The 27798-nt window shown below is 48.9% G+C and overlaps 1 protein-coding gene across 1 annotated transcript in view; it reads left to right on the top strand.

The window, feature by feature from the left end:
- Positions 1-8651: 8651 nt before the first annotated feature.
- Positions 8652-27798, top strand: part of NTF3 (neurotrophin 3) — a 67639-nt gene continuing 48492 nt past the window's right edge. Inside the window, exon 1 of the mRNA XM_080812478.1 lies at positions 8652-8882. Coding sequence (XP_080668604.1) covers positions 8865-8882 — 18 coding nt within the window. The 5' untranslated portion in view covers positions 8652-8864. The remainder of the gene's footprint in view (positions 8883-27798) is intronic.

Raw genomic sequence — 27798 nt, 5'->3', positions numbered from 1 at the left:
TCCAGGGCTCTCTAGTTTCTAAGTGGGCATTTACAGATGTTATTACTTATGAGGGACTTGAGACTCAACTTTTTTCCTATGCATCTCGATGTTGCAAACACTAGCAACATCGTTTTGATTAGCTTTTTAATCACTGGAGCCAAGTCAATGGCCTGGCCCCTTAGAAGAATTCTAAATCACCTGACACCATGTGGCTTTGTCCTGCTGCTTGTGGAAGCTCTCTGGCCCAAGGAAGTCATGTAGTTATACAGATGTGTCCTGACAAAGGAACCTTCTGAAGAGATGGGTAAGTGCTGAAACCAGTCCTTTTTCGCATGTACCAAGTCACTGTTGCAGTGTGAGTTATAGTCACCTAGAAATGCATGCAAAGGGCCCACAGATGGACCTGATCCTACTTGACTTCATCGTCCACTTCCTTGCTTCCCTCCCCACTTGAGGACATCCTTGAACCCAGAAGAATTGCCTCTATGCACACCACAGCCCAGCTGCTGCTGCTCTCAGCCTTGGACCACAGACAGGAGAGCCGGCTCGCATCAGAGCTCCTCCAAGTGTGCTTAGGCAAGCTGCTCATCCCTCCTGGACCTCAGTTTCCTCATCTGTTAAAATGTCACACTCTTGGGGTTGGATGGTGTAGAGGTAACAGACAGTCGCAGTTCAAACTTCTGTTCGGACCCTCATTTACTACCTATGTATACTTGGGCGAGTTATGTAAACTCTTCATGGCTCAATTTTTAAATCTGTAAAGTGAAGATAATGATAGCACCTACCAGGGGTCTGGGTGGCTCAGTCAGTTAAGCATCCGACTCTTGATTTCAGCTTAGGTCATGATCTCAGGGTCATGGATGGAGCCCTGTGTTGGACTCCCCACTCAGCGGGGAATCTACTTGAGATTCTCTCTCTCCTCTCCCTCTGCTCCCCACTCCCCCCACTGCCCTGCTCACCCGCACACTTTCTCTCTCTCAAATAAATAAATAAAATGTTAAAAAAATAGTGCCTTCTATCATTTAATCCTTAGGGAAAACCCTACAAAGTAGGTACTGTTATTATCTCTACTTGATTATCTCTACTATTATTATCTCTATTTTACAGATTTTTAAAAAATGAGATCTAGAAGGAGACAGGTATCTTGCCTAAGATCACAGAAGACTCCAGCCATGAACACTGTTTCTATTGCAGTACTAAGACAAGTACACACACACACACACACACACACACACACACGTGTATGCATATACAAATACATACCGTGTCTGAAACAGTGCCTGGCATATTATGCTGATATTATTAACAGTACCTAGCATTCAGTAAACACTCAATAAAAGCTACCTGTTGTGATCATGATGATGATGGTGATCTGGTAAGAAGTTCCCACCTGCTAACATTCCTTCCTGAGCTGGGCATTTGTTCCTATGAGATCCCAGCCGGGCTGTTCTTCCCTGCGTGAGCATCATTTGCATTCCGAACAAAGGTCTGAGGACAGCCTGCTCTGAGAGTGAGAACAGGAGCAGAAATGTCAGTGAACTGACTGATAAATATAGAAAACCGTCAGATGGATTGCCTACAGGGGTATATCTGCCTGTCTCTGTGTGTGTGTGTTGCGGAAAGTAGGGGTATATAAGCTTATTTTACCTTGAACTCGAATTTCCTTGGTCCCCCAAAACTGTTAATACCTGTTTTTGCTGTTTCGTGGGAACTGTGGGCATAAGGTCTTTACTGTGTGTGATTAATTCTCCTTCCTCAGTTTTCCTAGACCCCTGGAGTGGAGAGAATGTTTTCAAGGATACATGGATAATAGAATGAACCTTCCTTGCCCACCAAGCCACCCCATATAGTTTGTACCTATCTTGTCAGTGGTAAGTGAGGACTGGTCTTGGGGTCAGAAGGATGGGTGAAGTGACATTTGTAGGGGAACCCAAGCCTTGAATTCTGGGGAAAGATGTGTTGGAAGAGAATATTCACAGGACATGTTATTATATGTTGTTGTCATACACATGGCTAGACTGGATGAGGGTAAGAAGACCTGGTCTCCATCTTACTTAGCCTTAAATCCTTGGGAAACCTGCAACTTTGGATTGCTACATGTTTGCTTCCCAGAGTCTCCCCACCCCTTAGTACCCAACAAAGTTAGTAAATGGAGGGCATGGGCAGAGATTTTTCTACTCCTCAAATCCCACACCAAGGACCCAGCCAGAGCAAATCCCAAAATGACTTCAATCCCCAACGGAAGGTATTGTGTGATGCAAACAGTGCTGGTTTTCAACTTTTTAGTCATGAACCTGCATCTCATGTCCTTCCTTCAGCAGGGCATAGAACATGCAAAAGGCAGGCTGCATCTCAACACTGACTGTCCCAGTAGTAATGGGCAGGAACACTTCTGATAGGGAATCACCAGGGAAACTCACCATACTTGACACAGAGAAATCACCTGGCTGTGGCTTGTAACCAGTTAGAGTTTCCACCCACAGACATCAGTCACTCTGGGGCGACTGTAGGTGCAAAGCAGATAATACAAAACTCCCAACTGTATTCAAATTAGTGTTTTTCTTTGTTTTCTTATTTATATTCCCAGTTATACAAGAAAATGAGGTTAAGTCCCTTTTACACACAGTAAAACCAAGACACTGAAAAGCTCAGCGATTTCCCATAGCTCGCAAAGCGTTGCCAAAGTTAGCTCACATTCTCGTTCTTCCCGTCTCCAGCCCATAGATCTTCTCCAGATTGTCTGGTCTTTCAGAATTGTTCAAAATTCTTACAGCATAAATGAAAGCCTACCTACACTCCATCTATAATCTTTCACTTCCTCCTAAGCATTCAAGAGTTCGTTAGCATCCAGACCCTTCCCTAAAAGAAGGAAGCCAGGGTAAAAAGACCACCAGGTAGGAGTAGGGTGGTTGGAAACAGGACCTGGACCCTGGCACTTCAACCCTGGGGTGCCAGCCCTCTCCTGAGGCTAACATACCTGCTCCAAGGTTCTCAGAGTCTGTAAGATTAAAAGCATCTGCATATTTTGAAACATCCAAAGCAATCCAATTTTTCACGTTCATCTCAACATTTGGTTATGTCTAAATACAACCACAGAGGGCTCAAGAAACAGCTGGCTGGTGAGCGGACACAGCTTAGCAGATGAATGTAAGGGACGGATGACTCTCACCTTGTGTTAATCTGAACCTCAAATAGGAGATGCAGGCATCCCTAGTGGGAAGGCTAGCCTATTGAGTATTTTACTGTCCGAAGATGGAATTAATGGCAGTGCCATATCTATTTCGAGCCCAAGCAATAAAACTTTATGAGTTCTTCCCCCCATGAAATATTTTGTTTATGTCACATGCGTCTAAGCTCATGTTTTTTTTTTTTTTCTTTTTCTTCCCTTCCCCACCCCCATCCTTTCCCTGCCCTCTTTGTCTCCTGAGGTCTATTCCCTTTGGAAGTGCATTAGTTACCTAGGAAACCTTAATGTCATTTTTTTTTATGAGTGGAGTTAGGTGCAGCATAAAGATAATTTATAGGGTGGTGAGGAATTCATGTCATGACTGGTGAAATAGGAGACATTATTATGATTTCTATATCCACCTGTGTGGTAGGAATACATACCTTCCCTCTATCATTATGGGTAATTTCTTGAAACATAATTACGAATATGTATGCTATTCCACAAAATGAGTTGATCCATTGTTATTCAACATAATTCATCATATTGTTCAATGTAAGCTCTAGAACATAATTAGCCGTAACAACAAACCAATAATATACTAGGCAATCTGTTACAAGTCAAAGGACATGGTGGAATTTCCTCTTACATGATGAGGCAGTCCTGCCTTAGAGACAGAATGAATAAGATGAGATTCTGAAATCCTTCAACTATGCCTTCCACGCTCTCTGAGGTCCACGCTGGGAAACATATAAATTCTAAAAATGTTCCCCACGTCAGTCTGCTAATTTCTTTCTGTCTTTGTCCAAGGGAAAAAATATATAACCATGAAGCTACATTAGGGAAATGTTTCAAGACGGCTCACAAGTAACAAAGAGGATATTCCAGAGTGAAGCTGAGATTCCCCCCCACCCCTCACCGTCCCCCAGCATAGCTGGCCATGTTCTGATAGGAGGACTATCAGTTTGGGAGCTGGTGCATTTTTTGTGCCTGACACTGTGCTGGGTGTTTTAAATCAATTAATTCGTGTGCTCCCCATAATACTCCTACGAGGCTGGCATTGTTTCTGCCAATTACGGACAGCTTCTGAGAAGTTCAGCGACCTGTCAAAGACACACAGTTGCCAGCAAAGAAGGGAGCATAGAACCCAGCTTTGTACAATTCCAAGATCCACTCTTTCGATGAGTTCTACTTCCTGACCTGTTACTATAAGGGTTTTTGGTTCTGTTTTTTGGGTTTTTTGTGTGTGTTTGTTTGTTTTCCTGGGGAAATTCATTGAGAAGCCAGAGCCTCAGTTTTCTTAACTACTAAATGCGGGGAAGGGACACAGAGGCTGATAGAATTTGATCCGTCTCATTGCTCTGTTTTATCAACATTTATCAATGTTGATAGCAGCAAAGCTGGGCTTTCTCAAGATGATGAACATTTTAGGGAGGATCTGGGTTCTCTAAATAAACATAAAGTCACTCAGTTTCTATAGACATCTGCACCCACTTTGGGGGGGGGGGAAGGAAGAAGAAGAAGAATCGTTCCCATGACTCTTCAGGGCATTTGGGCGGAGTTGTTAATTGCCAGGACAGCTCATGCGGCTGTTGGTTACTAATGCTATAGTTACCGTGTGTGTAGTAATGGGTGGGCAGCCAGGAGTCTTCTGAATGCCAGAGCCAAGGTAACACACAGTCTTTTGGGGCCCTTAAATTCCCAGTCCCTATGCAAATACCTTTTGCAGGCACTTTAATTGTTTCAGAAACATAGACTTTCCGGCTCCGGGAACTCAAGCCGATGTCTAAGTGAGTGGGGGCAGAAGAAAGCAGGTGCTAGCATTCTGCAGACCTCTCCTCAGTGCCCTCCAGCAGCAGAAGAGGCAACTTGCAAACACTTTAGGATGAACTAAGGTGTGGAGTATAGCTTAGCAATCTAAGAAAAAAGAAAGAAAAAAAAAAACCCTCAAGGGTAGAGGACAAACATTCAAGTCTAGCTCTGCAGTGCTGGGGCAAAGAACTGAGTTTGTCTTTGCCTCATGTGGTCACAGAGAAAAGAGTCCTTGGAGGCCATTAGGCCCAAGACTCTCATTTCTTGGGTCACCATGTCATAATGAATTAACCACATCTAGTTACTGCCCAAGACCCCCTCCTTTGCCACATGCTGAGCAACCACCCCCACCCAACCCCCCCACCCCCGCCACCCTGCAACACACAGTCCATTTAACTGAAACATCAATACTGTTTTTCACAAGGTGAAGGCATAATTCATTCCAACATTTCCATTTTGTTTCTGTTCAGTGTTTCAACCACAGAGTGGTGCTATTGCAAAAGATAAGGGTGGGCATGAAGGCTCGCTCTAGAAATCTGCTTTAAGAGAGGTTTTAAAAGGGGGCTTTCGATCACTGGATCTAATTCCTGCCCTCACAAACAACTTTCAGGAGTCAGGCCCTACACTCAGAAGCAGCAGGGAGAAAAAGAAAGTTTAGCGACCTAAAAATACAGTCAACAGATGGACAGACAGCCAAGGCCATGACCAAGGAGTCAGTTTGGAGAGAGGCGTTTGGGAAAAGACCTAGTCCTGGATGGACTTCCACACCCAGCACTGTCTATGGGGCATGAGCTCATCAGCTTACTTCCTAGTTCGGTTCTGTGCTTGAGCTATCTATACCATTAAGGTCTTCCTCTATTTAGAAAAAACGGATTTGCTTAGAAGTCCCAATGTTCTGCAGTTCCAAGGTGCATCACATTATACGCAATCATCTTTTACTCTTTTAAAGAATATATATGCTTTCTACTCCTCTCTCTGGCCACCTTCTTTGATCGCCTTGCTATGCTCTTGGAAGTCAAGAGAGAGACCTGGGCATCTGTCCCTAGTCTTCTTTAGAGAGAAGAGAATCTTCAGCTCTGAAATAGAAAGGAAAACAGTGAAGGAAAAGGCAGCTTGCTTGCTCCGGGAGATTGTCTAAAAAAGGTCTTTCACAAAGGAAAGGACCAGTAGCTCTCCATTTGGAAAAAGTGAGGAAAATGCCTCTTTTACCCTTGGTTTCTGTCTGCTCTCTCTCTCTCTCTCCTTCCCTCAGCCCCTCCCTCTGCAACCACCCCCCCTCAAAGGCACCACACATATTTGGCAAGATTAAGGTGTCACCTCTCATATTACAAGGCGTGTTGATTGCACGCAAAGACAGACCCACCAGCACAGAACAACCGCCCACCCCCCTCCCCAAGTCAGAAAACGATACAAACTCTCCCAGTGATTGCCTAGGTCCTGGCGAACTGTGGCCGCCAGTCCGTGCACGGCATCTGCAGAACAAATCGGGTCTTAAACTCACTGCTGCCTTTTCTTCTTTTTTTTTCCTTCTGATTTTTCAAATTTAAGTTTGCCCCCTCCCTTCCCCTCCTCCCTCCAGACTGCCAGTGACCGAGGAGCTGCAGGCGGATCAGCCCGCACATGTTTTTAACCCCTTCCTCACTGCAGCAGGAACCAACCAACTCTTTCCCTGCAACCCCTGGGTTACCGGTGGACCTGGAGCTCCAGAAAAGAGCCCCTGGACTCTGGCCAGTGGAGCTCAAACTGGGCCTGAATCCCTCGTTTGACAGAGGAGGTGGGGGTGAGGTGCGGGAAGTGGGGGAGGGCAGGGAGGCGGGCTGGAGCAGAGGGAGAAAACCAGAACCCAGCAGATCACGCCCAATCCAAACCTTCATGGTGCTGTGTGCCCAGTGGAGGAAACAACTCCGCAGCTTAATCTGGTCCGGAGGAAGACCTCGACATTTTGGCACGAGGCCGGCACTGAAGGAGGACCCCACTCTTTCCAGGGACTGCGGGAGCGCCGCCCCTGGGCCTCAGTGGGCCATTCCGGCCGGTTTCGATGTGGCAGCCTCCATCTGCCAGGATAATGATGAGGCAGGTACAATCTATCTAGTACGCAGCCCCCAGGCTCCATATCCCTTCCTACCTCCTCCTGGACCCCGCCGCCTCTCTCTGCATCCACCTTGGCCTGATCTGGTAGGACATTGCCAATGCTTCTCGTGTTTGACCAAATTCTCAAACAAGTCCAAAGAATTTGGATTTTTTTTGAACCTGGACCCCGGCTGAAACATCGAGTGGGTTGCTTCTTAAGACACCTGGAATGGCAGGGCAGGGACGGGACTGGATACATACTCGCTCCCCTCCCCCAATCGCGCGTGAGTCAAAAGGTCCTGGCGAGAGATGGGGCGAAGTGTGGCAGAAACTACAAGAAGGAAGTGGTGGAGGGGCGGGAGATGGGAGTCCACCACGCCCGGGGAGCTGCCCCGAGGGGGTCAGGAGCTCAAAACTCTGCTCAGAGGCTCTAGATTTCTCCTTGACCCCTAAGCGACACCCCCACCCCACCCCACCCCCACTTCTCTCGATGGCAAATGGACGAAAGAAAGATGACTTAACTCGGTAAATTTAGAGAGAACGATCTCAGAACAAGTGGGGTCTAATGGGCAGCTAAAATTATCGCGAAATAAGAGATTTTGCCCCCTCCCTCCCATCCTTTCCTCGAATAATCTACGGGTGGGGAAGTGAGCGTCACTACTTTGGGAGCGCTACTAAGAGGTTTGTTTGTGGCTTGCCTTTTCTGCTTCCCCGCGCTGTCCCCGCGTGCAGACTGGTGGGTGCTGGATGGGTGCTCGGCTGCAGGGCCCCATCCTAGTTTGGAAGGAAGGGGCTTGGAAGTCGGTGTCTGGGTCAAATGGGAGTCTTCGGTCCTTCCCCCTCTCTCTTCCACGTTCGCGTTCACGCTCGCGCAAACACATACACACACATACACACAGGGCCACCCCGTCCTCGGTCCCCCTGACCCCCGCCCCCTACCTCTCTGACTCGCTGTCTTTGACGGCCTGCACAGCGTCCTGGGTACTGGTCCCTGGGAGCAGCGATTTCGCTGGGGAACGATTGTCCTTGGGCGTGTTCGTGTTGTGGGGTGGGGGAAGGAGTGACGGGTGGGCTTGATAGGAGGTGGGGAGAGATCTAGAGCTGGAAGGGTCTAAGGTTTGGAGGAGGAGTTTGCACATTAGACCCAAGCCGCCAGGGGGAAGGGGCAAGAAAGGCCCTTCTGCCTAGAGAGGAAAATCTTAAATAAAAAGAAAAGAAAAAGAAAATTAAAAAGAATTGTTTTCAAGAAAAAGAACAAATAAGACAGGCTGAAGACATGAACATGTAAAATGTAGTGAAAAAATGAATATTTCGTTTTCTTTTTTCCCCCGGGTCTCTAAAAGGGGGATACTGAAGTATACTATTAATTTAGAAGTTTTTGTTGTTGTTTTGTTGTTGTTGTTGTTGTTGTTTTAAGACAGGCTGGGAGAAATGACCCCGTTGTCCCATTGGGCCCCCAGCCCCAAGCCGCAGGGGCTTAGGGGCGCGGCCGGGCGAAACGCTCGGCCCGGCGCGGGGGCGGGCGGCGCGGCACGGAAGGGGTTAAGGCGCTGAGCGCGGAGCCATCTGGCCGGGTTGGCTGGTTATAACCGCGCAGATTATGTTCACGGGACTCAGAGTTGAAGGCTCCTCTCCCTACCGAGCAGCTCCGCGCGCGGCCCCGCGAGAGAGCCCGGCGCAACTACTTTCTTCCCTTTCCTTTCTTTCTTTCTTCTTCTCTTTTTTTCCCCTGCTGGGTAGTGGCGGCGGCGGGGTGGGGGAGACTTTGAATGACCGAGCTCGCGTCCACCTTTCTCTTCATGTCGACGTCCCTGGAAACAGTCACACGGATGCCATGGTTACTTCTGCCACGGTAAGGGGAGGCGGGCACGTTGGGTGGGCAGGTTCGAGGGTGGGGGCGTTAAGTGGGGAGATTTTCCTGTGGACTAGCGATGGGGGACCCCAACTGCACCCCGCCCCCACCCCCATCGTGTCTCACTCACTCACTTTCCCGGGCTTGTGCCTTCCCCGAAGTTTGCGCTGGGATCTGCCCAGGCCGAGGCGCGACCGCAGCCACCCCCTCCCCACCACAAACACACACACGGACACTCCTCCCCACCTCTTCTCCGGTCCCTCGGCTACCCAAAAAACCTCCCAATATCTGGGAAAGTGATCAGGTTTAAGGGACCTGGATTGGAAATGGGGGCGGAGGCGAAGGGAAATAGGGACGACGGAAGGGCAGCAAAGGGATTCAGCAGAACCGCCCCCAACCCCCAACCAACACACCCGTCTGCTCCTGCAAGAGAGGGCTCCCCGCGCATCCTGTAACAAAAGGGGGTGGCAGACGGATCCCGCGCGGGAAAGACGCGAGTGTGCCGCGGCTGTTCCCCAGCACGCGCTCGGTGGCCGGCTCCCCAGAGCTTGGGGTTCCCCGCACGCCTCCCCCTCCCCGGGCCCGGGAGCGGGCTGGGGGAGGGGACTCGGAGCTCAGGACCCGGACGCACGCAGGCTTCCCAGTTTGGGGAGTTGCAACTCCTCGCCTTGCGCTGCGTACCTGTCCTGGAGTACCCTACCTCTTCCGAAAGCTTTTCTTGGCAAAGGCCATGCACCCCGGGTTCGTGGTGGCCAGCGCCCACCCTGTGGCTATCCCACCCTGGGTCTCTGCGTAGATGTTGGAGCTCCGCGCGCAGCCGGCGCATCTGGGACCCCGCGGGGGAGCGGCAGGCACGCTGGCCAGGACGTCTCTGGGGAATTCCTCGCGATTTCTCCAGGCCAGCTCTAGGAATTTGAGGCGGAGGTGTGGAAAGACTGGGAGACCAGGGACTGGCAGAGCTAGGTTGGAGTCAGAAGGACCCCGGGTGGGCCAAATTACCCCATTGCCCCAAAGCGCTGATCACACTCTAAATGAAATCTGGGACGCTTGGGAGTTGAAGGTTCGGGAAAAGAGGGGTTAGGGTGGGGGAGGGGACTCTGCTTGTTGCTTTCGGGCACAAGTGGGTGCCCGGCGAGGAGGCGCTGCTGTTTTTGGGGGGGTGGCTACTGCGTTCCTCAGCTGCGCTTCAAATGCATGGAGCTGAGAACCTCGCGCTGAACGGGGTGCGAGCTGCCAACCGGTAAGGAGCACCCCCCCCCACCCCGCGTATCTGGAGGTACTCCAGGTGGGGGAAAACATCGAACTAGACCGCCTCTTTTCGATCTCTGGCGGCGGGTGGCAGGTTCAGAGTCAGAGTGGAGGCGCAGCCTGAGCGCTGGGCTCAGGGCAGGAGAGCTGGGACACCGCGCTGGGGGGACTTGTTTATGTGTGAGAAGAGCTGAGGGCGGGAGCTGGGAGGGGTGGCCTAAACGAGGTGGGTGTCACTCCTGGAGCCTCTTGTTTGTAACTCACCTATTAGAGAATATTCTGGACAACCTGCTTTTTAATAAAGAGATGCCCTCTCCCACCTTCCAGAACAGAGAGCGAGAGAAATATGTAAGCCCTCTGCCCTAAACGTCAGGAGGGGAGAAAGTTGTAACAGAGAGGGAACTTTGCAATCCCTTCTGTTTTCCCTACACTCAGAAATTCTCCAGCATATTCAGCTTACCCCCTCCAGCCCGCAATTCCTTCCTGACATGCTGCACAAAGAAAGTTGAGAGGTAGAATTCAAGGGACAAAATCCAACCACCTCTGCCTTGGGCTCAGACACTTAGACCTGGGTATGGTGCTGGGAGTTGGGGGGAGACGAAGAAAAAGCAGGCTCTGTGAACAGTGTGGGAGGAAAACACTGAGTCTGCGGGCCTGCAGCAAGGAGTGTGTGAGATTTTGCCTTGGTAAGGACTGGCTTGTAGCTGGAAGTGGAGGACCGGGTTTTGTGTGAATGGGGTCTGCTTTCCTATGGAGGGAGATGCAGGCCCCTTGGGTGTTCTGTGTGGTCAGGGAAGGAGGTTTCTGGAAAGTCTCTGCAGCAGGGTGTGTACTGCGGGTGGTCAGAGAGCCGGAGCTCTATCCTGTTCCGTGTGCCGTGGAGGTGTATGTTTCTGGGGAGTCTGTTGGTTGGGCATATGTGTGACTGGCAGGAGATGAGAGCATGTGGGAACATAGGTGTAGCTAATGAGAAATCTGTGCCTGTGAAGGGTGTCAGAGCAGGAGGAGAGGTACAGTGTGTCGAAGACAGATGGCTTGTGCATGTCTGCACAGACACATGGAGTGGGTGTGGCATGGGAGGGTTGCTGTGTGGAGGAGCGAAAGGTGGATGTGTCTGGAAAGTTGGCCTCCTGAAGATTACCAAAGGGATGTGTGTGGGGGTGGGGTGGGGGAAGACTATCTGTGGGGAAAAGAGTGTGAACTTTAAGAGTGTGCATGGGGAAATTTGGCTAGGATGGCACTGGGATAGCCAGGGGATGGGAAAATGGGCTCAGGCACTCATTATGGAGAAACAAGGCATTTGCAGAGAAGGAGGCTGGGTTGGTTTTTGCCTTCTGCCCCCTGTACCTCCTCAGAGGGGAAGGAATTGGAGAAGGCTGAGAATGAGGGGTGTACATTTAAGGGGAAGAGTCCTGTGTGTTGGCACTAGGTGAGGATCAGGGAGAATGTCTACTTAAGACTGGAGTGAGGGGAGGAATACATTTTGCACGCCTGGGGACAGAGACACGTGTTATATTATGCTGGATGATGGGTTGCTTATTTAATAAAGGAATTCATTGTCACCAGTTAATATTGATTATTAATTAAAATTTATGGAATGCCTACGGGATGCTGAGTCCATTGCTGGGTACTGGGGCATGGCACAGTGCCCTGGAAAAATTCCTTCTTGGACTCAGCTGACTGCTGCAGTTTTGCCAAGAGGAGCGAAGAGAGCTGGATGCTAGTTGAGGTTTCTTCAAGAACTGTAATTCAGTTTCTAGAGATGTTTATGGATTTTGGGGGCCAAAGGGAAGCTGACTTGAAATGTATCTGTGGTTAAGTAAAAACGGTGCATAAGGATAGGGATGATGTATGGTTTTATGCGCTGGGGAGGCGACTGAGGGGTGTGACTATTTCTTGTAGGGGGTGTGGGCTGATGATTTGGGGCGGGTGCCACAATTCAGGTCAGAAGGCAGGTCCTGATACAGCAGAGGATTGAGTTTCTCGGAATGTGCAGGTCTCACTAGCAAGAATGAGACTTGATACGTGGAGCTGTGACGGAGAAGCTGGGATCAGGGAGGATGCGGGTTGGGAGTGTTTGTTCACTTTGATGTTTTCTGGGCTGTGAGCATACAGCTAACCCGGTGTGCGTGTATGTGCGTGGGCTTGGGCACATGCATGCGCACAGTGTGAGGCTGAGATTAAGTGACTGAAAGAAAGCTAGAGCCTGAGGGTAGGAGGCATATATGTCCCAGCCCTCACGAGGGGGTAGGGCATACATTTTTGCAGGAATTCTTTGTGCCTGAGGAAAGATGAGAATTGTCTTGGATGCTCAGATATATATTTTAAGTGTAAAACGTATACGTAGAACAAGAGCTGTAGGCTTCCGGGAGCATGTGGGAAGTGAAGGAAAGGTGAAGTCTGGTGGCGTTTGTACCTTAGGACAGCTAGTGAGGTGACTTCCTCAGACCACAAGGAGGGTGGGCTTCTGGCTACATATACTGGCTTACCTGGGCCAGCTAAAAGGGAACCTCATTTATTAGGTTCTAATCACACAAGAGCATATAACGGGGGAGACTTTAGTTGACTCCTGACAGTTTTAAATTTGTGACATCGGAGCTGTCACTTTGAGGTCCTAGCTTAATTTTAGGTAAAACTCATCCATGTAAGAGAGAATTGATAAAGGCTTGAACCATCGTTCTGAAGATCCGGTGACACATATTTCCAAAGACGCTGGGAATGCCTTGATTCTAGTTCAGCTGTGCCTCTTTGGGGGCAGGGTGACTTTGGGACAATGTCCGAATCTCAGTAACAACTCAATAAGGAGAAAAGTTCCCTCTTTTTTTCCCCCTAAGTTTTGAGTGCTTAGGAATATAAAGCTTTACTCAGAGATGAAGTCTCGTTGAACATAGGCGTTAGCATGCCTGTGACCCATAATAAAAATGGGATCTGCACCCCTTCCCAAGTTGGCAGAATAGTCTTAACACCCACTGCGTGTCTACTGCTCCCGCACTGTGCGAAGAGAACTTTCTATAACTGCCTCAGTTTACTCAACCGATAAACCAAGGCAACCTAGCCTAGATTGCAGCTGATGGGGATCTGTATTCATAAAAGGTCCTTGAATACTTCCAAAGAAAGGTGGTCCCCAAATCAATGTTCTTGATGATCAGAGACATTTGCCTGTTCCTTAATGTGAGCTACGTAGACCACGACACTAAAACAAACGTGACTTTGGAAACAGAGGAAATGGCCTTGGTCCTTGGCATATTTGAATAAAAGAGGAGCGAAGTCCAGCCATCCCGGGTTGCTGTGAAGGTCTGTTTTTCTCTAAACCGTGGGTCCTTGGAGGCAAGAGCCTGCCTGGTAAGAGGCACGGAGTACCGTGCACCCGACGCAGCACACGTTTACAGCGCCTTCCCCCAGAGACAGAAACAGAGGCCCAGAGAGGCAAGGGAATCCACTGAAGCCTCCAAGTCCTCCCAGCAGTCAGCACGCGCTGTCAACTCCTGGCTCAGAGTCAGGCTCCCATCCTTGAGTTCAGTGGCCATAAATAGTCAGGAGCTAAGCTATTTCCATGAGGCACTAAACCAATTCTGTTGCTTTTCTTGGCGAGATTGGGCCAATTAAGTTGATTGGAAGAGGTCACTGCTGATGGGTCTCACATTCCCCAGGCGGGACAGGCCAGCAGAGTTTAATTACATAACATTTCCCATCCCTGCAATTCCACTCCCAGATGGATCAGATGTTCAGGCCTCTCCGCTTCCCCTCTATTCAAGAGCAGCGGCTTCTGCTCCAGGCTCCTCCAGACCTTTTCCTGAGCAGTTACAGGGCTCTGGCCCCAACTGGAGGGAATGTAAATCCGAGAGTTGGCTGAAGTAAGAGAGGGGAGTCAGGCCGACACAGAAGATCTTTAAAACCCACCACCCTGCCTGGAGACCTCACCAGCTGCTGTTTTACTCTTTAATGAGGCAGGCGGTTTCTGGCGGTGGAGATGGTGAACTAATGACCGTTGCTAGGGTTTTAGGTTTAGTTTTATTTAAAATCGGGTCCATTGGAGAGGGACCAAATCTTCTACTGAAGACAAGCATAAGCCCCGTGTGGTGCTGCTGATAAGGTCTGTGGATGTACTTTGTGCATGGACAGACATGTGCAGAGGGAGAAAGGAGCACGGGATACACGTGTACGTGCTGGGGGACACGTGAGCTCTAGATTGGCCCTGGGTGGGCAGGTGCCGTTTGCAGAGCTCTGTCACGGGTGGGAGGTACATGGCTGCCTGGCTCAGATTAGATGATACGTGGAGCTGGTGACTCTTGCTCCTTGCTGAAGGGCCAGCTTGTGGGAAAAGTTGGTAGAAGCTTCTTTCAGATCATTTGTATATAAGGATGGAGATGTGGGAACTTTTAAGAAGTATGAGGGCAGTAGAGATGGTATCTTGCTCTACCCTTGACAGATTGCTATTAAGATCAAGGCTGGGCAAGGATAAACCCTACAGAGAACTCAACTTCAGAACCTCTGAAAGCCCGTGTAGAGAGTCCAAGGTCATTAAAGCATTTTTTGTTGTTCATCGTTTTCTGTAACTCGGCCTTTCATTCTACCTAAAAATGCCAAGGGACTAGAGAGGGCATGCACCTCTGGATAATGAAAATGCATTGGTTGTTTCATGTCCCCATCAATGCCTTGGTCCTTCTCAAGCAGTCTTAACTGGTAACTGCCAGAGGCTGTCTGTGACTCTCAGCCTAACTCTATACCTCTGAGTATAAGTTTGATTTAGCTGGAGAAAGAACAGATTTTGAAGTGAACTTTGGTGTGGTCTGTTGTGATTGCTCACTTTTTAACAGCATTTGTAGAAAAGACCCAGATCTTTTATGGATTTGTTTAGTCAGGGATTTTTGAAAATCTTAAGGTTCCCGTTCATTTAAGGCCAGAGCTGTAGGAGTAAACAGTAGCTTACTGATCTCAAAAGATCTCAGGCCAATGAGGTGATATCAGGCAACACTGGACAGCAGAAAGCCTGCTGACTTGGAGGTAGGGGATCACTCTTGAGACTGATCTCTGTCATTAACCAGCTGTTGTTATGTGCCTCTCGGCATTCTCACTGGGCCTTGATTTACCCATCTGTAAAGGAGGAGCTTGATTTAGAAAACCTCCAAGTCCCATTGCAATTCCACCATCCTGGGATTCTGCCGTGGCCCCATCCTCCTATAGTCTGTGCCTTGTTTAGACTGTATCTTGGCACAGCCTTAATGAACTCCCGCTTCTTATCTTTGGGGAATGGCTTAGTCAAAGGCAGAAAGGCATGCAAAGAATTTGCCATAGTGTTTTGTTTTGGCCAAGAATGCTCGTGAAGTTGGCTTACCCTTCACAGTGCACAGAGTTGAGTGGAGTTGGGTTTGGCATGCGGGTAAGCCTGATGCTTATCAACCGGCTTCTACATTGAGTGCCTTTTAGTGTCAGTGTTTCTGACTAAGACAAGTACCCACCCTTAAGATGATTGATGATGATGATGATGTCAGTGATAATGATGATGATGATGGTGATAGTTAATATCTGAATACTTACTGGGTACCAGGCTTATTACAAATATCGCATGGCATTATCTCAATGGCCAGGATAATCTCATTTCCAAATGGGAAGATGGAGGTTACCTGACATTGAGAGATATGGTTACAGTTATACAACTAGCTGTTGAGGCCTTCTATCCTGAAGCCTGTGGCCATCCCAAATCCATTATCTGCCAGTCAGATTGTGTTTTCTTCATGTGCAAGACAAATGTTGAGGCTTTTTAGCCACCTGCTGGCAAGCATGTGTCCGATCTGTCTTAGCTCCCATCAGCCCTCCCCCTTCACTTCCTGTTCTGTTGACAAGGGAATCTGCCCTTCCAGAATGGGGGTATTGATTTAAGCCACAATTGCCTCCTTGTAAACTCTATAAGATTGGAGCTGGACATCTGGTTTTGATCCACACGCCCACAAGAGGTGGTAGGTCCCAGCGTTCTCGAGTCCTGCGATGAGGGTTGCATGGAATTGAAGTAAAAGAGAATCTGCATGGAGAACATGCGGGTCCTTCAGAATTTGGAAAACGGCCTTCCCTAATAGTCTCGGGAACTCCTTCCATTTACACCGGGGTCAAAGTGGATGTAGATTTCTTGCTGAAAGTTTGGGGTAGGGGTTGCTGCTAAGGCCTGGGATCCCCAGGCTCTGTTTGATGCACAGCAGTTGGAGACCCCCCAGCCCTGGCACTTGCCTGCCTCATGCCTATCTCTGAGCAGTACCAGAAGTAGGGAAAACACAGGGGTGCTTGGGGGTGCATGTTGCCATCTCTGAAGCCATAACTAGAGGCTCTTATTCTTCCTTCCCCCTCCACTGACTTTCCCATCACCACTCTCACTACCTCTTCAAGGCAATTAATGAGAATGACTTTGTTTGGTTGCTGGAAGGTATTTGCAATGTGCAGATAACTGTAGGGCAGTAACCTTAGGGTCTGTGAGATTGTAGGTGCTTAAAAATATGTGTTCATTTTATTTAGAATACTTTTTTACGTAGGGTGGTGCTTTTTTCTCCATAAGAGGACGTAGCCCTTTCATTATTTATTTATTTATTTATCTATGATAGCCGGGTCCTGGCAATGTACTGCCCCCCTCCTTCTGTTTTTAGGTCCCAGACCCTAGAATTAAAAAATATTCTCCCCCCCACCCCAGGTTCTAAATTATCCCTTAGGGAATATGTATCACGTTTGTAGTCTGGGATTCTTTCCATACCGTGTCTAGCAGGCCTGCTGCTCCTGGTGGTTCATAGGGCCTGTCCCTTGCTTCCACTGGGTTCTGGAGGAAAGTGCAGCTCTGGGAATCACCTGGATGCCAACAAGCATGTCCCACAGTTAGAAAGAAGCCCAGCTTTCCTGACAACCAACTTCTACCTAGAACAGCTTGCCCCATCTCTCCTGACAAAAGAACTCAAACTAGCTGCATGACCTTGAGCAAATCACTCTCCTTCCTTGGGCCTCTGTTTCCCCTTGTGGAAAAGGAGTGAGCTGGACTCACTAGAAGGCCAAAGGCCCCTGCCAGTTGCGACAGTTCACATCTTCTGTGATTCTGCTGCTTCCTAAGCCTCACTGTGGTCCATGCCTGGGATTTCCAGGTATCCCTACTGGCCTGCAGGACTTATGTGCAGAGACGTGGAGGGGGTGGAGGAGGAAATTAAGTTATGTGATGCCAGATAAGTTATTGAACATACGGATGAGTGTATGTTTCTAGTGTTGAAGAAGCAAGCTTGCCAGATTTGTGGCAGATCTTGGATTGGAAGTTGGGAGCGTAGGGAGAGGTTTATATGGAATAAAACTGTCTGTGGGTAGCAGAATTCAGTAAGCTAAATCCGAAGGATCCTAAGCTCTGAGGAAGAAGACCAGACTCCGCCCTAAACTCCAGCAGAGATGAAATGTGCAATTTTGGGGGGTCCCTGAACCCCACACCAGGTTTCACTTTGCTCAGGTTTTAAGTGAGATCACTGAGGACTACTACTTTTGGTGATCCCTAATGTCTTTCCTTCCTCACCCTTTATTGTGGGAATCCGGGATTAGCAGAAGAACCTGGATGGCTGGATCCATAAGGGGATATGCCTTAAACGTAAAGGGAAATGTCCCCTGATTACAAGATGTCGTGAGTGGCAGAAATAGAAATCTGTTCTTGAATTTGAGATGGCCCTGGAGGATATGTTCTGTCTTTAGAATGCCCTCCCCTCCTTCTTCACCAAGGATATGAAAATCATCCTTCACATCTTTGCTTCACCATTACCTTCTCTGAAAAAGCCTCCCTGCATTCCCCAAAGAGCCCGCCTGTCCCTCTCCAGCCTCCCTGTGTTATAGCACTTAACAGCCCAAGTTTTATTTGCATTCCTACCTTTCACTAGAATGCGAGCTCTGCGAAGAAAGGATCTGGACTTTTCATCTTCGTGTCCCCCAACACCTTGAGCAGTGTCTGCTACAGAAATGTGTCGGTGAATGAGTGCATGACAGGTCATCTGGGAGGCCAGACTGTGCAATGCTAAGAGCCGGGCTCAGAGAATGACGCGCCTGGCCAAGGGTCCAGAGCTGTGTTCTCTATGTCTCCTTTGGGCCTCTCCCAAGGCTGAGGTCATGGTGCTCACTGCTTCTTCACTGGGAAGGGTTTTTCCCCTCCTAGACTCCCCACACCATGTCCTACTCTGCCAAGCTCATCTGCAAATTTGGGCTCTTGGTCACAGGTGAGTTGGGTGTCACTGCGTACAAATGAAGGCAATCCTTTTCTAGACACTTGGAAAATATATGTGTAAAGGTTATTTGAGAAACATCATGTTGGTTGCTGCTTAGTATTAGGCCCTGTGCTAACCGTTGGAGAAGATGCTGGTGAATGCCTTGCCCCTGACCTTGAGGATACAGGATCTGGTGAGGGAGACAGGTGCCCTATCACTGCCCTCCGGGGAGGAGCAGTGTGAGCACGGAAGGGCAGGTGCAGGACTCCTGCCCGGAGTGTTGTTTTTCAGTGTGAATGATGATTGGGAATCCTCTTGGTCAGGAGCAGTCATCCCTTCTGCAGGGCAGTGGCTCTCTTGATCCCCAAGTTCCTGATGCTTTGCAGAGCTCGGGCTGTGGATGCTCAGAGCCTGTTGGGATGCACGTGCCCGTGATTCTTCATGGGGAGAGTTTGTGGCAGGTTCGTGTGGTCCAGGTGTTGGGGCTTGGTAGATGTGTAAGTGCATGTGCTCGCAGGTGTGCTTTTCAGAAGTCTCCCAGCTCCTGGCTTTGGGTCCACACAGACATGGGTGGTGCATCTATTGGAGAAGCTCACCGCTTCTCCTGGCAGCCTCCATGCGTAGCTCCTGGCTCTGTGACCACTTCTGACACAGGGACAGACTGCCATCTACTGTCCACTTCTGTCCGCTGAGTCCCTCCTGCTCAGTGAGAACCTCAGCTTTTTTTTTTTCATATCCTGTTTTCAACTGGTCCAGATACCACTAGACAGCAGATCCTTACTAATGCTCTCTTTGGATTTTATAAGGGTCCTTTAAAAAAAAAAAAAAACAAACAAACCTAACACATCTGTTGGATGTTTCTCTTAACCACTAAACAAAAGTGTTACTTTAAGAGGGCCTCCGGCCTCACCTGACACTTCTCAGCCACCGTGCTGGGCACCCTGGGGACTGCCAAGCGCTGAAAGACAGGGACCCTGCTTTCAAGAACCTTGCAGTCTGCTTGGGAGTCTGGGACAGATTGCAGACAAATAGACCAGTGGGGGTGGTTGGGGTGGGGGGGCAGGATATGTTTGGTAAGTGGCACATAAGTGGCAGGGACCTCAGGGGCTTTGAGAGTCTGGAGGAAGGAGGAGTCCTCGTAGGCTGGGCTGCTCAGGAAGACATGTGGAGCAGGATGACCCACCGGGTCTGCTTTAACCACCTCAGGGGTCAGTGAGAGCATCCTGATGGAGCCCTCTGGTGTCGTGGCACAGGACTGAAAGTTCTGGGACCTACAGGGCCACCATGTGCCCTGGGGCTGTTGGGCTTGCTGTCTGAGGGCCATCCCATCCCTGATCCTGCCCCCCATGCCACTCTTGCATGCAGCGGGAGGTGGCTCCTGGGTCCAGCCTGTCGGGAAGCAGCAGCGCCAGAGTCCCACTTGGATCCTGTGCAAGGAGGGGCACCTCGCAATGTGGCCCCGCCTGTCCTGGTGGGCCCCCACATAGTGCGAGAGACCGAACTTGCCAGGGGAGTCTTGGGGGCAGCATGAACACAAGGGCCAGGGGGTGAATGGCTTCTTGAGTCGTCTGCCCTGTTCCTCCCCTCCCTCCCTCCCTCTCCTGGACCTTCCTTCTGAAGATCCATCCAGTCCCAGTGCTTGAGTCAAAGATAGTGGCCCCCCACCCGAAAACCTGCGCCGGTCCCCTGGCTTTGGTCACAGGTCCAGTGTAGGAGTCCGTCACGCTAGAATCCAGACTTCGCTTTAATGAAGTTGTCGTTGTTGTTGTTTCTAACTCTGCGCACATTTTCCATGGTTGTGGATTAAAAGGGGAAAAAGTTGTTTTCATCACTTCACCCTCATACTCTTCTCTCTCTTTCTTAGCATTTAAATGGTCACCAAGGAAACGTTCAATTCGTTTCACATTCTCGTGTCTCAGGGTGTGTGTGCGTGTGTGTGTGGAATAAGAGAGAAAGATATTTTAGATTGTGGTCTATTAGCAAGTCAAGGAAATCAAGTTGAATGTGGTTGGGTTACTGGCAGAGAGACCTCAGCTTGTCACTCTAATCCTCTGACGTTCCCTTTTTACTTTTTGGCTCTTGTATGAATCGGGAATATGTCTTCCCAGCGCCCCCTTCAGTGTTTACATCTCCTTTTGGGGGCTGCTGTATAAAGTTACCGTCTGTCTGCTGCAAGTCTCCTGAGTCATTTGGGGGACCACTCGACAGAGGTACCGTCCAGGATAGAGCCATTCGAGAAGGTCCGATTTTTTACTAAAATGGGAAAAAAATATGAGGGGGCTGGAAAAGGATTCTGGTTGTTTTTCATGTGTTTTCCTGGGGCACAGGGATATCTGAGACTCTTGTCCAAAGAGAAACAGTGAGCAGGGGCTACAGTAGAGATAGAAAAGAAATTTCCTCTGAGAGCAGTTCCAAGCCAAACAACTCCAGGAAATAGCAGGGAGGCTTTCTGACGGCCTGTGATGTGATTTGTAAGCATCCATGAAAGCAGGAGGGGATGAGGGGGAAGAGAGTTCCAGGTGAGAAAGCAGGTGGGAAGAGGCCACAAGGTGAGAACAGCAGTTAGAAATGAAAGAAGGTGGTGCACAGGGCAGCCTGGGATGATGGGTACAGAGAGGTGTAGAGGAGGCAGGAGCCGACAGGGGGCTCCCTTTTCCCCCAACGGTGATGGGGTACAACTGAAAACTTGGGGTCAGCCCTGGAGAGGCCACAGTTAGGCTTTGGCTCCAAAGAGGAGGATCACTCTGGCTCTTAATTTATAGCTACAGTGAAAGAATGACTGTTGGTTGGATTGATGAAAGAATGAATGAGTGAGGGAACACATGAATGAAAGGCAGAGCGGGAGCCTCAGATCTGATGTGGGCTCTGGCTACTCTGACTCGTGCTGGCTGGGGGAGATAATGCCAGCCCTGGAAGGGGTTGTGGGAGGGACATACACAGACAGAGTGGCTTTGACAGCAGGGGAACAAAAACTGGACTTAGGAACTCATAATGCTCAGAATTTAGGATGGTTGGCAGCTTTTCTTTCTCTATGCATTTCCATCTGATTTTTATTTCATTGACAAGAAATAAAGTGACCTTTGGAGTGGCACCTCTGAAAATATGGAACTGTGACCCCAGAGGGAGCCGCTTGCACAGACCTTTTCCCAGGCGCAAAGTGGAATGTGAACAGATGCTAAGGTTTCTGGGTCCTGGATTCCTGAAGATCAGATCCACCTGTAGATGATTCTTATGGGTATGTGTGTGCATGTGTGTTTCAGAGTCTCCTGAAAATACCCCAATCCACAGAACCCCTTTGCCAGTATTGAATCTGTACAGAGTTCCTTGCAAGGTCACACTGTTTTTAGGATATTGGAAGGAGAGTCTGTGTGACAGTGACCCAGACGAACCCTTGGCACGCCACCCAGAGACTTGGGATGTGGAAATGCCAGAACTCCACTTGGTGAAGCCAAAGGGAACCTCAGGTTCCTTTGTATCATCATCTCAAAGGGCTCTGAGACAGCCCATCCCATGCCCTTGTGGTTCTGATCTCATTTTGCACTTGATCTTTCAGCTTTGGCTCGTGGTTGCTCTGGATGATACTCCGGCCAACTGAAGTTGAAAATCTTGGGTTGGGACAGAGTCATCTGCACTTTTGAATGCTCACCAGGTGATTCCAACAGCTGGCCAAGTTTGAGGACCACTGGCTGACAGTGTCGGCCCGCGCTGCTCTGTCTGTGCTCATCCTCAGGCTTGGTGTCCTCCCAAGATGTCCTCACCTAGTTAAGGATGGTTAGCGAGTTCGGGCTGAGCTCTCCTACACCCTATCTACCTTGCATTTGCCTTAGAAACCGGATACCGGGAGGGCAGATCACGGGTCATCAGCGGATAGTGAAGCCCCCACTACCCCTGTCTACTGGAGGGGGTTTTGAGGATGAGTGGTGCAGAGCAGGAGAAAGAAGCAGAGACCAGCATTCCCAGGACATGAATGCTGTGCAGGCACTTTTGTAAATGTCATCTCATTCGTTTCCCCAATAGCCCTCAGAGGCAGATATTATACCAGGTTTCCATAGTGCATTTAAGATGCAAAATGGTTTGTGGTCTCTGAATGATCAGATTCCTTGCACTGGTGCTTCCTGGGAATGTGCATACCAGTCAGAGACCTTCCTTCAGGCTTAGCTGGGGATCAGGGCTGCTGATTTCTGTACTGATGGCTTGGGGGAAAGGAAGCCCCTCGCTCCCCTCTCACTTCGTGCCATCCAGCCCTAGTGCCCATCTTGGGATGGGGCTTCCAGGAGGCGCAGCCTGAGGCCACGCCCTCACCAGCGGCTCTCTATGTCCAAGAAAGTAGTTGTTCTCTCCCTTGACATTTTCTTGTTGGGAAGCCAGGGCTCGCAGGAGAGCCAGGGAGCAGAGGGTCAGAGAAGGAAGCTAAAAACCAAGGTTTAAAAACACGAATAAGGCCTGCAAAAGTTATGCTTCCAACCACATAGTCCTGATTGTAAAGTGGACCATCTGGAATCATCGCAGTCTCTGGGTTTCTCGTTTACAAAAAGATATTACCAGGTAGGCGGTCAGACAGGCTGGGGCTGGGCGTCTAACACCCATGGTTAAGTACGTGCTTCCATAAGCGTTTTGGACCTGGGGTTCTCCGGATGGCGGAGAGTGACCTAAGGATGGTTTAGGAGCCACGATGCGGTGGAGTGAGCCTCGCTGACCAGATGTGAAGACTGGGAAGGCGGTTCATAGGAGGAGGGCAGACATTGGTGTGACCGCAGTCTGCAGCACCGGGCAGTGAGGTGAGGACAGGCCTCATCCTGCACAAGGGACTGCCAAAGGATTGCACTTCCACAGCCAGAGACAAGCCCTGCAAAGAACAGTGGAGGCAGGAAGCCCAGGGCTGTCTCTGTCTGTGTGTATCGAGTGGATGGAACTGAAGTCATTCTTGGCAGTGTGTAGTTGTCACCATTCCCCCCGCCCCCAACCTAGCAATCACCTTCAACAGTGGCCTTTTTTTTTTTTTTTTAAAGTCAAAGGACAGGAATGTTTCAAAGGCAAGAGATGAGCTGAAGCATTTATTTCTGCACACGAGGCAATTTATTTTGTTTTCCGATGTCCAGTCTAGACTGTGTAAATAAAGGATCATGAACTGAGTAGAAAGTTGACATTAGTGTTGAGGCATATGAAGTACATTTGGCAGTAAGAGCAGATAAGAGTAGTGAAGTCGTCTACCCCACCCCCCCCACCCCCACCCCGTAGGATTATGCAGGGGAGCTTCAGGAGAAAATGCTTCTTGGGCTCTTTCTGCCTTAGAGGGCGTGGTGAAAGGATGTAAGCCTCATTACGGTGAATTATATTGAGAACTAACATTTAAGCAAGAGGACCCAGTTCTGTTTTCACTTCTGTCAATCTGTCAATCGCTAATGGTCACAACCTCTTGGAGCCTTAATTTCCTCTTTTGTAAACTGCGATAATGAACTCTACCTACTTAAGATAATTAATGCAGAGTTGCTGAAGTGTTTTCCAAGCTGTAAATTACTTTACAAATATATGTTATGGTTAAACTGGTATATTCTTATGCTAATAGCACATTGTTATAATTGAAAGGTGGCTCTCCTCCAAGTCAGGCTGGGGAAACTCCCAGAAAAAAGACCCTGCAGCACCTGGGTGTTCCTGCAAATCTTGGGAGTCTGGGAGGTAGCCTTGGGGGACACCATGAGAAATAGGAAGGAATATCCCAGGTGTGGCTTGAAAGAATCGATGTATTAATTTACATCCTTCTGTTGCTGCCACCTGGGGTATAAGCTCAGGGTCCTGCCATTCGTGAGGGGTGGCTGGTGGGACAGAATGTTAAGAATGGACACAAGGGGTACCTGGGTGGCTCAATGGGTTAAGCCTCTGCCTTTGGCTCGGGTCCTGATCTCAGGGTCCTGGAATCGAGTCCCGCATCGGGCTCTCTGCTCAGCAGGGAGCCTGCTTCCTCCTCTCTCTCTGTCTGCCTCTCTGCCTACTTGTGATCTCTCTCTCTGTCAAATAAATAAATAAAATCTTAAAAAAAAAAAAAAAAAAAAAAGAACGGCCACAAGCAGGGCAGTCAAAATGTCGTCTAGGAAATTTGAGTTCATTTCAGTGCAGGTTGCCTACTCCTTCCATGAGGCCAGTCACCCCGTTTGTGTCCAGCTGCTTGCTCTGTGTGATTGATACTCCCTCCTCAAGGACACATGTGTATCTGCCAAACAGAACTTCCTTTCCAGCACCATCGTGGATCTGGCTGCAGAGCTCATGGTTGACACAACTCTCTGGTGTATCTTCTTATCATTGTGAAAATCTCCTTGAAACATGCTATTCTCATTTTGTGGATGAAGCACCTTACTTTTTCGAGATTATAAAATATTCACAGTCCCCTTCTGATTGCTTGTTTTGTCCATAATTCATTTTCTTGATTGATTGTATATACATAAAATAGAAAAATGATATTCCAAAGAATTCTGCTTCTCACTCAATTTCCTGATTCCTCTTTTAATACCTTCTTTGGGTTTGAGTTTTTCTGGTACCAGTTTGCTGTTTTCTTTTCCTGGTGCCCGCTTTTGGGGCTCAGTCCCAGGACCCCTGAGATCATGACCTGAGCCAAAGGCAGTCGCTTGACGGACTGAGCCACCCAGGTGCCCCTATGTGTATGGATTTGATATAGGAAGAGGAGGTCTTCAGGGGGGACACCATCTGCCATCTTGAAAGGGATTCCCTTCAAAGTTCTCAGAATGCCTCTGCCAGCAGAAACATCGAAGCCCATACTGTAGTGGAGGTGATGCGGGTTAACAGCTAGACATCTTAGCAGGGTGCTCGCCAACAGTGGGGTGGTGGAGGGGTTACACAGGCAGAAGTGTTCTCTTAGCTGTGTATGTCCTTGAAAGTAGACCATCAGCCCAGTTTTAAATCCCAGCTTCACTTCTTAGCTGTGCAGTCTTGACAGTATTGATAAGATTCAGTTGGTTTTCTTAAGTATAAAGGATATCATCACATTGTTGGAAGGGCTAAATGAGACATAGTATGTGGCTCTCTGAGTCTGGAACACGGTCAAGGTTCAATAAATGTTATTACTATCATGATTTTATCTCGAATGTTGCTAAGTAACCCAAAGGAAAAAAATAACTAGCATAGTGCCATCTTAGGGACCCAAGAGCAGACACTGCCAACAGGTTTCCTAAGATGTTAACCAAGAATCCTCAAGGCCATTCTCTGCAGGATCATGTGGGCTCCACTCTCTATGCATCTGTACCCCCCACCATTCAAGGCCCAGCAACTGACTGTCCCAGAGCCCCCATCGCAGATTCCTTAGAGAGAGATCCTGACCCGCCCAGCTCAAGTTAGAGGTTCGTGCGAGTTCATGAGCCGCGGACCAGGGAGCGGGGTCATGTCATGTAGTCCATAAATAACGTCAGAAGCCCAGCCTTTCAACAAAGATGCGGCTGTTCTCAGAGCAGAGGCCTGTGGACTGAGCATTTACCCCCCAAATTATCCATTAAAATGGTCAATAAATCATGTCAGAACTGAAAACAGCAATGAGGCGTGTGAGGCTTCTCAGGTGACGATGGATGGGGACAGGCGGAAGAGACCAGTCTCTTCGGGGCGGCACACGGCGCCTGTGGCTGAACTGTAGTTAGGAGCGTCCACACCAGGGAGGAGAGAAGCAGTTAGCAAAATGCAGACAAATGAGCAGATTACGCAGAGTATCCTGTTAGGAAAAGGACCGCTCCACGTTTTCCTGCAAGACATCCGTCGAGCCTCAGGCCACATGCTCAAGACCATCCTGTGGTCTTTATCTTTGGGTAACCATTCAATCAGGACCTTTACCTGAGTCGACAAGCATGAAATGCATTCTGCTTGCAGTTTAGGAAGGCTTGGCGAGGTTCGGTTAGGCGGGTCCTTCCTTCTCCCTCACCCATGCTGTGTAGCCCTGGGAGCCCCTGGGGCTTGACTTCCCGATGCTCAGCTTCCCTTCCCAAGCACAGAGCTGAGCATTTCCCTCTGAAGGTCCTCTGGGCTCTTCTCATAAAGTCAAAAAGCGCAGCGCCTCACTGTACACAGGGAGTTCCCAATTGTGTGAGCCTTTTAATTCCCTGTATTATCCAAGCCAAATACGGGATTGAACAGTGAAGGCCTTATAAATATCTAAAATGGCAGATTCAAATCCTTAAACCCTAAGCAAATAAGATAACCCATTTCTGATCCCCAAGGAGAGTTTTTAATGGGATAATTGTGTTCAGGATTGATTTGCACTTGGGGTGGTGGCACCAAGTATCCCATGGTGCTAGGTGCTTTCTCTGCACAATCCCAGTCCCCACAGCAACTAGACAGGATGCCTAGATATAATTCCCCCCACTTTACAGATGGGGAAACTGAGACTCAGAAGTAAAGTGGCCGCCCAGTGGGGCCTTGAGCAGAAGCAAGGTCTGACTCCCAGCCTCGCAGGCTACCCAGTGACCCGTGTACCCCTTCGTTCGGGATTGTAGTGGTTGTCTGTCTGGCTTCCTTCCATTCGTCCATCCTCTCAATAAAGCCACATACCTTTCTGTAAGAGGAACACAATTTCACTGTATTTCATGTGAAATCCTTTTATTGTAACCTCTTATCTAATTGTTAGATTAACTTTTGAGTGGGCTTCCAAAGTCTCAGCCCTTGTCTTTCCTCTCACTCTTCTCTTCATTTCCTACATTAGCTGGGATTTTTTTGGTGATGAACAACTTTGTTGATTATGGAAGAAAAGAGTAGACATATCCCATACTACCCAACACTTGTGTGTTTGAATAAATAAGGTACAGTAGAAGACTCTCTCCATGCTTGCACCAAATACGGTCCAGACTCCAGGAAAGTGACTTGCTTGTTCCTCCATGACACACTCTGCCTGCCTCTTTGGGGTTTCTCAGGGCCATACTTTCATTGTGTTTCTCCCAAAGCTTAGGGTTTCTTTCCACCTTTGTTTGCCTTGCTGACTGGGAGGTGTGCTCATGCAGGAAATGTTCCCTGAGACCTCAGACAGATCTCTGGTTTATCACTTACTGCGTTATTACCCTGGGTCGCCCCGCAAATATGATGCTCATGTGTCTGTCTTCCCCGTGTATCCTTAGGCTCTTTGCAGGTAAGAGCCCTGTGCTAATCATCTTTATATTCACCAGGACCTAATTCCAGTGTTCAAGAAATGTTGGTTACATTGAAATGGACCCCAGGCAAACAAACCTAAAGTAGCACAATGGGTAAGCAGAAATTGCCAAGACTCTTTTCAGCCCCATGAGATCTATCTTTGTTGAGCACATCTTTGTGGGAAGGTTTGTGGCCATTTTTAAAAGCCTTCTGTTCTTTTCCTGAGAAATTTCAACTACTTAACTTTAAAAAGAGCTTTAAAATCGTGGCTTTCGATTTCTGATCTCTAGGAATGTCTCTCGGCATTAATATTGACATTAGAAAGAGCTCTGCTGGCAAGTAATTCC

Source organism: Martes martes (genome assembly GCF_963455335.1).
Source record: "Martes martes genome assembly, chromosome: 8".
NCBI classification, from domain to species: domain Eukaryota; kingdom Metazoa; phylum Chordata; class Mammalia; order Carnivora; family Mustelidae; genus Martes; species Martes martes.
This window is presented reverse-complemented; position numbering and strand designations above follow the sequence as displayed.